General features: G+C 40.3%; 1 protein-coding gene across 1 annotated transcript; it reads right to left on the bottom strand.

Moving 5' to 3' along the window:
• CMTR2 (cap methyltransferase 2) lies at positions 210 to 7,694 on the bottom strand. The gene is made up of 2 exons (XM_005692231.3): positions 7,397 to 7,694; positions 210 to 3,743 (listed from the first exon to the last, which is right to left on the bottom strand). The coding sequence occupies exon 2, from the start codon at positions 3,722 to 3,724 to the stop codon at positions 1,424 to 1,426; it is 2,301 nt and encodes a 766-aa protein (XP_005692288.1). The 5' UTR covers positions 3,725 to 3,743; positions 7,397 to 7,694; the 3' UTR covers positions 210 to 1,423.

Below are 10,427 nucleotides of genomic sequence, written 5' to 3'. Positions count from 1 at the left end.
CTCTTCCTCTGTCCCTTAAGTATTCCATTTCTTTCCTGAAGTAGAGCTTCTGTAAATATTACAACATTAAGGAATAAATTTTAATGAATACAAATCAGAGAAAATGAAGGAACATTAACTTCCATTAAAGCTTTCCTTAAAAGAAAAAGTGTTTCCAAGTTATATTTTTAAATTCCCCCATGATTCTCTTTAAAAGAATGAACACAAAATTTCTCTGCTAAAGACTTTATTCATGAGTTTATAATGGAACTCAAAATAGCAAAGAACATGAAAAACTTCAGGTTAATATTTATCAACAAAATACATCAAAGAATATTTATTTTTTTATATAACAAAAATCTCTATAAAATGTACATGTGAAAATACAAATATTCTTCACCTTGTGAAATTTCAAAGTAACAAAGATCTACTTAAAAAAGCTGGCCATAATAGCCTGATTATACTGACAGATACATTTAATGCAAAAGAAATCAAACATAATTGAAAAATAAACATCACATGGTTATTCTTTTGGTAAAGTGCTACTTTCATTGTGGAAAAAAGGATTTGCGAAGATTAAAAAAATGTTCATGCCATACCATCAAAATTTCTCAGTATTCACTACGTTCATCACATTTGTGTGTCCCCAATATGAGACCATAAACATTATTCTGCAATTTAAAAAAATCTTTTTGTTCACACATTATTTCCTGGAAGCTAAAAATCACCACTCTATTGCTAAATGAAACTTTTCACCCATATAAGACTGTTTTAGACACAATAATTCTTCCTTGTTTTAAATATGATCTTTGGTTTAAAGCTGTCCTGATAGCCTTTCTAGTTGGACTTTAGTTAGTAAAATATTTATAAAACAGCACAGTAGCTTCATTTGAACCACACAAGTAAATTGGATCAGTGGCCTAAACGCAATGAATGGCACATATCAAGATATCTAGAATGATGAGTTCCCCAAATTAGTAACTGACATGGTCAATATTAAAGTAAATTAATGTTGCTGAGAAGTGGCTCATCTCTTTTCATCAAAGACCTCTATCAATTCATAACAGTATTAGCCATTGAGAGAAAATTAGTTGGAAAAAAATCTAACCTGAAGGCACACAGGTGCAAATCTTAAGCAGATAAATAAAACCAACTAAACTGCATAAGCACGCATGGGTATGTCCAAGCATATACACACTTCTCTGTGTGAGGATGAATACCATCATTACGTATCTTCTACCATATAGGAAGCTCTATGCCTGTGTGTGTATATACCCTATGGGTCAGACTAGCCGATGGGTTTTCCGGAAAAAAATGAGACTTTAAATGATGCAAAACTTAGCCTTTCTTCAAAATAGGTGGTTTTAAATTAACAGCAAAAGAATGCAATAACAATGGAAACTGTAAGAAGCCATCAAGTTAAATCTCAGAAAGGAGATCAACTTCATAACTGAAGGCTGCCGATGATTTCTTCTCTCTCTTCTTGAATAATCAAATGCAAATACCTTTTAGCAATGGCAGCATTCAAATCCCACAAAAAATCAAGTAGTGCACCCTTAAGGAGCACCTCCATTGGCACAAACTGTAAAACCTGTTGGGGTGCCTCAGTGTTAACCAAATCTCTCAACAATTCATTCACATTTTGCAGATACTGGAAAACTGGGTTTGGAAGATCCTGATAACCAACACAAAGCAGAACTGCACAAGTCTTCAGGGGCTCAGAGGATATGGGACAAGAAAATGTGATGAATCTAAAACAGCTGTGGAGTACAAAGATCAAACCAGCCATAAACCTTGTAAAACAAGAAAGTACAGGCAAAATCATAACATCTCCTGTATGAAGCTGCTGCAATGAATGTAGTACGCAGTCCAAAAATAACTGCTGGTAAGTGGGGTCTCCATCATGAAGCAATGAACAGCTAAAAGTCATGAGTGCAGCTGATTCCAAGAGTCGAACTTCCAATGGTATGTGCATTTTGATATTATGGAGAGCTGGGAAACCCACTAGTAGGCACTTTATCTGGGTGCTGGGTTCTTCATCCTGATGATCCTGAAGGCACTTGGTAAGGCTAAACAACTCAGAAAATATCAATTCTTCAGAAAAAACATGACAAGAACAACAATGCTGCTGTTTTGGCCTAAACTTAGGATCAAAATTCAAGGCTCCTCCTAATGACTTTTCAACTGCTTCATTAAGAGCCTTTAAAATCTCACCATCACAGAAAGGAGAACACTTTACCTTTGGCAGTTTCTTTCCCTGTAAAACCTGCCATAAGTGACACTCAAGATTGAAAGCTGTCCCTTCCAAAAGAGAACTTTGCCCAGGATGATATGTAGCATGTTCTTCAGCCCAACTGTTAAAGTACCCTTTGGCCACCTTATCTTTCCAGGAAAGGGTTTCCAGCATTTTCCTTTCATTGTAGGTTTTAAAATATCTGTTTCTATGCCCAAACCATTTTGTATTTGTACTACAGCCAATATTAGATTTTTTCACTAGCCAGTTATTTCTGGAAAGAGGCTTCAATTGAAACTTTTGCATGAAATACTGAACAGCATACTCCCTTAAGCTATTCAGCTTTGCTTGTTCCCCTTCTCCCATGCACTCAAACAGACGAATGTTCTCAGAAATAGTCTCTAGTTGGTATTTATGAAAGAACATGCAACATTCTTCATGTTTTCTAAGAAAAGATTCTGGAATCATGTGATGGGGAAAAAGAGCCTTCTTGGTCATTTCAGACCCAAAATTCAGCACCATCTTAGATAAAAGAGGATAGATTGTCTCTCTTCCCTTATAGTAGAGACATACCACATAGACTTCTGAGTTTCCTGCCTTGCTAGTAGCTGGTTTGAAAACATGAACTTGATCAAAAGAACAGTTTAGTAGGTACATAAGATTTATGGAACAATGTTCAAACAAAGTAAACATCTTCAGAACAAAAGAGCCACCATTTCCAAGAGTCATCAGAGCAGTGACAGCTTCACAGTAATGCAAACAAGAGACTAAAGCTTCTTGTTCACCTGGGTTTCCTTGGCAATCAAAACTTCCATCTGCAGTGATCAAGTGAATGGTACCCATACTGTTTATGAAATTCTGAAGTCCAGTCAGATATTTCAAGGTCATGATATCACCAGTGTTATCTGGACCAAAGTACCAGCAATGCAAGGTATTTGCAATAAGTCGGTCATCCATAATCATCGTAAGATTGTCATTTGCCTCATGGTAAGGATTCAGAGTATTAGCTACCCAATTCCAATCACAGGGGAATCGATGGGATTTTAAGTAGTGATTGAGACTAGCTATAAAAGCTCCAGGAGCTTCACAAAGGTGTAGAGAATTCAGTTTTCTATTCTGAAAAGCTTCCTGTGGAATAAGTGGAAAGCTGCACAAAATTTCATGAAACTTACACCATGCCTGAGTACAAAGTTCAGCATTTACAGATTTTCTCACATGAGAAATTATTTTCCCAGCTTTGTTAGTAAAAGCCGTATGCTCATGCCACTCATCCAATTTCTTATCACTCAGTAGGTTTTTCACTTCATTTAAGGAGTTCTTCAAATCAAGGAATGCACTGAATTCCGTGTGGTCACAGGTGAAAATCTCACTGGGATCTGGTAACTGCCACTCATTATTAAGTGGTTTGCCATAAGAAAAGTTCTTGGCAAAGAGTTCAATAATGTCAGTAGGAACATCTGGGCTGAATGTCTCAGGACTTGAACCCAGTGGTTGCTTTCTGCACTTACTCATTTTCAAATCAAATTAAAATCTAGAAAAAGAAAACACACAATTAAGTGAATCAAATTTTATTAGTAACTGAAATCTAATCCACAGCAAACTGGATCACAATCATGACAAATCACATAAAATAGGTAGATAACGTGAGTACAATTCATTACATATTGAGGCAATTTGGAATAAAGAAAGAATAAAAGCACTGATGTCCAATAAACCTAGGCTCAAATTCCAGTACTGTTATTTACAGCTTAGTAAAGTGGCCATGGGTAAATAATTCACATCAGTTCTTTAAAAACTTGAGGTATTATCTTTTAAGATGAGGATGAAACGCGTTAGCATACACAAAAGAACATTCATCAGTGAATGGCAGCTCCTATTACTAAAGTAACCCACCTGGTTCCTCCCCAAAGTTCTGCACCCATGGCTGAGACTACCCACAGCGACCCAAACACATGCTTAGAGGAAGATTTATCCTTTTGCTCAAACTATTAACAAGTGACTTATAGCTCTGTTTTTTTAGCTCCCTCCAAATCTCACTTCCTTCCAGGAGACTCCAGCACCTGAACCCAGAACCGGTCCTGCTATGACCTCTCTGTCCCCACCCACTTAAACTCACCTATGAGAACTGCCAAATATGTCCTCTGTCCAGGTTTGACTCCTGCTAAGTCACGCACTTTGGTGGTACCAAATGACCTAAAGGTACCCACCAGCAAACACCCATCACCATACTACTTGTCAACTGTGGTGAACTTGACAGGTTAGCTTCTTGCTCAACACTGAAACTAACCTATAGTTCACCCTAGTATGTCTCTAAACTTCAGATTCCTGCCTCATATGGTCGGTCAGATAGCTCCATGTTTATATTATAAAATATTATCTTTTTATAGCCACAAAAACTTAATATACTTTGATAGAATAATTTTAAATAGAAGAGATATCCTTAATGAATATACAAATTACAAATAGTCACTCTACATTCTGTGCTCTAATACTGTCTAAGAAACCAAAAACATCTGTCCACTGGAAACGGAAAGGGGTGCAAGAGAAGGAAGCAAGGCTTAACAGCATAGTGTTGGAAATGTTCTAAATTCCAGCAGAGACAGCAATGAGTATTACATGGTACTTGCTGGCAACAGGTGCTTCAGTTCATGACTTCTGCATTTACTTAGCATATTCAATACATTCTACATCAGTATGAAGATTAAAACAGGAGATAAAAGATGAGTGAGCACCACAATAAACAGTAACAGAAGAAGGCTGTATTAGCATTTACTTTGTACTCAAAATACTTTTCCATCCTTTTATATTTTGTTTAAATTACTTACAAGTCTGTCTGTGCCATTCTATGCTTAGTTGTTCAGTTGTGTCTGACTCTTTGCGACCCCATGGACTGTAGCCCGCCAGGCTCCTCTGTCCATGGGGATTCTCCAGGCAAGAATACTGGAGTGGGTTGCCATGCCCTCCTCCAGGGGATCGTTCAAACCCAGGGATTGAACCCAGGTACCCTGCATTGCAAGCAGATTCTTTACTGTCTGAGCCACCAGGAAAGCCCACGAGCTTGCAAACTGAAGTAACAATTATCTTAGTCATTTCTGTTTGCCATGGTATATTTACCCCAAAATTGTGGAAAACAGTCACAATTACCTATTAATCTATTTATCTTACCTTAGATCTATTTTTTTTAACTGTTAGACTATTTAGACAAATTTCTGAAAGAAGGCAAAAAGGAAGCATTTTCACATTCACTAAAATTTTAATTAAAAGTAAATGCACGAGTACTACAACAAGTTATTCTATCCTAATTCACACTTTGCTTACTGGAAACTACAACTTTTAGATTTCAACTATATTCTATTTTGGAAAAAGTCTGACTTTAGTCATCAATTAATGGCTGTAAGTAAGCTCTGAAATCTTACCTAAGCTAATAAGTAATTACTTTCACAGGAGAGCAACTAAAGTGACTCAAACACTCCACTGTTCTTCCCACCTATACCTGTGGAACATGGACCAAAATTATATATGTTTATATATAAACTGTATATCATGTTGAAAAATGCTCAGGTTGATAACACACAACTCATCCAAACACTGTTTCCTACTACCAAATTCCCAGAATCCAACTGCTTCTCACTCACTCCAGCTACCAACCTTCTGATTAGAAACACTTGCCAACTCTCTTCTGAACTACTGCCACAGCCTTCTCACTCCTCTCTTTCCTTCTACCCTTGCCTCCACCATTCTATTCTGAAACACACCCATTAGAGTAACTCTGAAAAACCTAAGTTAGATTGTATGGCTGCTCTGCTCAAAACTGTGCTGCCATGGCTCCCCGTTTCACTCAAAGTGAGTAAGTGCCAAAGCCTTTACAAGAGCCTACAAGGCCCTTGAAGATGTCTGTTCTCCAACCCCACCCCATGTCTAACCTAACTTTCTCCCACTACTCCTTTTTCTCATTGTGTTCCAGCCCCACAGGCTCTCCTGCTGTTCACTTAAAAGCCCAGACACACAGCAAGGGGAGTCTTTGGACAGTCAGCCCCTCCACCTGGAATACTCTTCCCTTCCCTTATCTCCTTCAAGAACTTACAGAAGTGTCATTTTTTCTATGAAGCCTGCGTTGACATTCTAATTTAAAATTGCATCTTCCATTAACAATGGTAAAGGTAAGAACTTTGCTGTTTTTTCCTATGACACTCTTTTCCTTCTAACATATGAAAGTGAAAGTGAAAAACTGAACGTGAAGTCACTCAGTCGTGTCCAACTCTTTGCGACCCCCATGGACTGTGGAGGCCAAATTTTCCAGGAAAGAGACTGGAGTGGGTTGCCATTTCCTTCTCCAGGGGATCTTCCCGACCCAGGAAATGAACCCGGGTCTCCGGGATTGCAGGCAGACGCTTTACCGTCTGAGCCACCAGGGAATTTACTTATTTATGTTTACTATTTTTTATGTCTTCCCAAAACTACAACCTAAGCTGCAATGGGCAGGGATCTTTGTTTTCTTTACTCACTTATTAAGAAGTTAGAACTATGTTCAGTACACAGAAAGCATTCTAAGTATTCATGGAATAACTAAAGGGATATCAGACTAGCCCAAAAGGCGTGCCTCTGATCAGGTTCTAAATATAAGTCTTAGCTAAGGACTTCAACGTCACTCTAGCACCTCACACAAAACAAAAACAAAAATGCATATGGTTTACGAGATACAAGGAAAAAGTTTTCAGTATAATCCTCTGGAAAGGTTCCTCTGTCCCTCTTATGAAGCACTCCACAGAGCTTTGTGGCATCATCATTTTGCTACGAGGGTCAGTCAGTTTTATCATTGTTGTTTTGCAGAATTGAGTAGGAAGTCATGTAACCCCAGCCCAAAGCTACTAAGGGAATACCCGCAAAATTCACCGGCCTAACACAAAGTTTCATTAATAGTTGTTACTCCTCCAGTTAACACTTGCAAAGGAATTTTAAGAAGTGCCAACAGCTCCACCTCCTCACAGCAACAGCGAAAATAATGCCTCGTGTGTATCCAGCGCCTTACTTTGCGCCAGGGGCACTCCAAACCTCGTTTCCTCTAGGTGGAAATGAGTCTCAAGTTCCATTCGAGCGGCCCAGCCCCTGACCCAGCCCAAGCCTCTGCCTAATCCACTGGAAAGTCGAAGGAAGACTCGGGTTCAGAAAGTGGCCCTGGATTACCTTCGCTCACGCCCACCTCAGCCCCCAGAGTCTAGAGAGGCTGCGCTTCACTCTCTCTCCTCACTCAAGGAGGGCATTCTCCACTTCCACTCCTGGGGATGATTCCCAAGAGCATCGCTACTTCACGTCTTCCGAGCCCCTGGCACAGGGATGGGAGGTGGCGCGCCGGAAAGTCGAGAAGGAGGCAGGATCCGCCCTAAGAACACGCAAACCGGAAGCACAACTCCAGTCCGCTCCCCCGCGAGACGCCGGCGAACGGAGGCCCAAAGGCCCTAACACACGCACTGCGCGTGCGCCTCAAGGCTTCGCTGGCGTCTTACGTCAACGTTACGCACGTCGGCGATGCTCGTAAGAGACCTCTGCTCTCTCGGTTTCGTTTCTCCTCTGGGTGCTGAAGCTGGGAAGCGCCAGCCTCCCGCCCAACGGCCGCTATGGCAACTGCGCGCTCAGACCTAGCGTCCTTTGGCCCCGCCCCCCGGAGGTGGAGGCGTGGAATGGGGCGAGGACAACCTGTCCTAGACACGCTGGCCCCGCCCACCCGGGCCCTGGACGCCCGAGGTTCTCTCGCTTTGTGGTAGCGTTTAGCTCTTATCGCTGGCTGTTAAAACTCGTGCTCAGAACAGGAGGTTAAAAAGCCAGACTAGGGAAACTACAAAAACACTATCATAACATTCATATATTTATAAATGAGTAAGACAACCTCCCCGGAGAAGGAAATGGCAACCCACTCCAGTACCCTTACCTAGAAAAATCCCATAGACAGAGGAGCCCGGTAGGCTACAGTCCATGGGGTCGCAAAGAGTCAGACATGACTGAGCGACTTCACTTTCACTTTTCACTTTCACAAGACAGCCTCAAAGAAAAATGGGAAAAGATTGAACAGGCCATTCAAAAAGCAAAATAACCGATAAAGATATAGTACAAAGCTATTTGGGCTTCCTGATAGCTCAGTTGGTAAAGAATTTGCCTGCAATGCAGGAAACCTGGGTTCGATCCCTGGGTTGGGAAGATTCCCTGGAGAAGGGAAAGGCTACCTGATGTGAAGAAGCCAGTCTAGTGACACCAGGTTGTGATGAAAGAAAGTACAGTGTTTATTGCAGGGTGCCAAGGCTACCCACTCCAGTATTCTGGCCTGGAGAATTCCATGGACCGTATAGTCCATCGGGTTGCAAAGAGTCGTACACAACTGAGTGACTTTCACTTCACAAAGCTATTTGACTTTAAACATTAATAATAATAAATAAGGTTTATTTTCACTCAACTTAGCAAATAGTTTAAAAGATCGGAAATGGCTATTGGTGAGAATATGGAGAAACAAGCTTACATATTTTGGGGGAGAATGAAAATTGTTACTACCTTACAGAACACAAGGCCTTCCCTGGTGGCTCAGCGGTAAAGAATCCGCCTGCAATGCGGGAGACCCTGGGTTGAATCCCTGGGTTGGGAATAGATGCCCTGGAGAAGGGAATGGCTAGCCACTCCAGTATTCTGGCCTGGAGAATTCCATAGACTGTACAGTCCCCGGGGGAGCAAAGAGTTGGATATGACTGAGCGACTTTCACTTTCACTTTTACAGAAGGCAAACTTTAAAATAACCTTGCACCTTAGCCCAGCAATTCCCATGCCTAGCAATTTAGCTTTAGAAAACAACTGGCACTCACTTTGGGAAAAAAATGTTTATCATAGCATCTTAATAACATCAATAACAATACTGGAGCCTATTATACAAAGTGGAGTAAGTCAGAAAGAGAAAAATAAATATTGTATGCTAATGCATATATATGGGCTTCCCTGGTGGCTCAGGTGATAAAGAATCTGTCTGCAATGCAGGAGACTGGGTCCGATCTCTGGGTTGGGAAGATGCCCTGGAGAATGGAACGGCAACCCACTCCAATATTCTTGCCTGGAGAATTCCATGGACAGAGAACCCTGGTGGGCTACAGTCCATGGGTCACAAAGAGTTGGTCACAACTGAGCGTCTAACACTACTATGCAGCAGTTAACAGGTTATATATGCCAAAATCGTCATATGAAAATAGGAGAATATAGAACTATATGTGGAGTTTGACCCATTTATGTCATATATATATACGTATGTGTGTGTGTGTGTGTGTGTGTGTGTGTGTGTGTGTGTATACACATACAAATTTTACAACTCTTCCAGTATATGCATCAGTGGAGAAAAGTCTTTTCAAAAAAAAAAAAATAGTGGGGCTTCCCTGGTGGTCCAGTGGTTAATAATCCACCTGCCAATGTAGGAGACATGGGTTTGATCCTTGGTCAGGGAAGGTCCCACATGTGACAGGCAACTAAGACTGTGTGCCACAACTACCGAAGCCCACACACCTAGAGCCTGTGCTCTGCAAAAAGACAAGCCACTGCAATGAGAAGCCCCTGCTCACCACAACTAGAGAAAGCCCTCACGCAGTAACAAAGAGCCCATGCAGTCAAAAACAAATAAATAAATAAATTATCTTCTAAAAAAAGGATGCCAGGACATTTGAATATCTATTTTACATGGAAAAGACTTTATCTGGACTCTTCACGTAATAAATGAAATCCAGATTTCATTTGGATTGTCAATCTATATTTTAAAGATCAAACAATAACTCGTAGCAGAAAATGTAAGAGAACATCTTCATGACTTTGAAATAGGCAAAAAGTTTATAACAGGACAGAAAAGGCACTAGTCATAATATATATATATATACACACACATAAAATGACACTAAAATTAAGAATGTTTATTCATCATAAGACAGCACTGAGAGTGAAGGGGAAATATATATATATGTATATTTACCATACACATATGTGACAAAGGATTGCATCCAGAGTATATATCTCCTAAAACAAATGAGAAAAGACGTCCCATTAGGAAAATGGGCAAAAGACCAGAACAAAAACTTCAAAAAGATGATATCCAAAAGGTCAATAAACATAAATTCATGCTCAACTCCATTAGTCATTGGAGAGAGGTGAACCAAACCCATAATGAAGCAGTTACACACTGACTAGCTAAAACGAAACA

The sequence above is a fragment of the Capra hircus genome, chromosome 18 (genome assembly GCF_001704415.2).
Source record: "Capra hircus breed San Clemente chromosome 18, ASM170441v1, whole genome shotgun sequence".
Taxonomy (NCBI): Eukaryota; Metazoa; Chordata; class Mammalia; order Artiodactyla; family Bovidae; genus Capra; species Capra hircus.
This window is presented reverse-complemented; position numbering and strand designations above follow the sequence as displayed.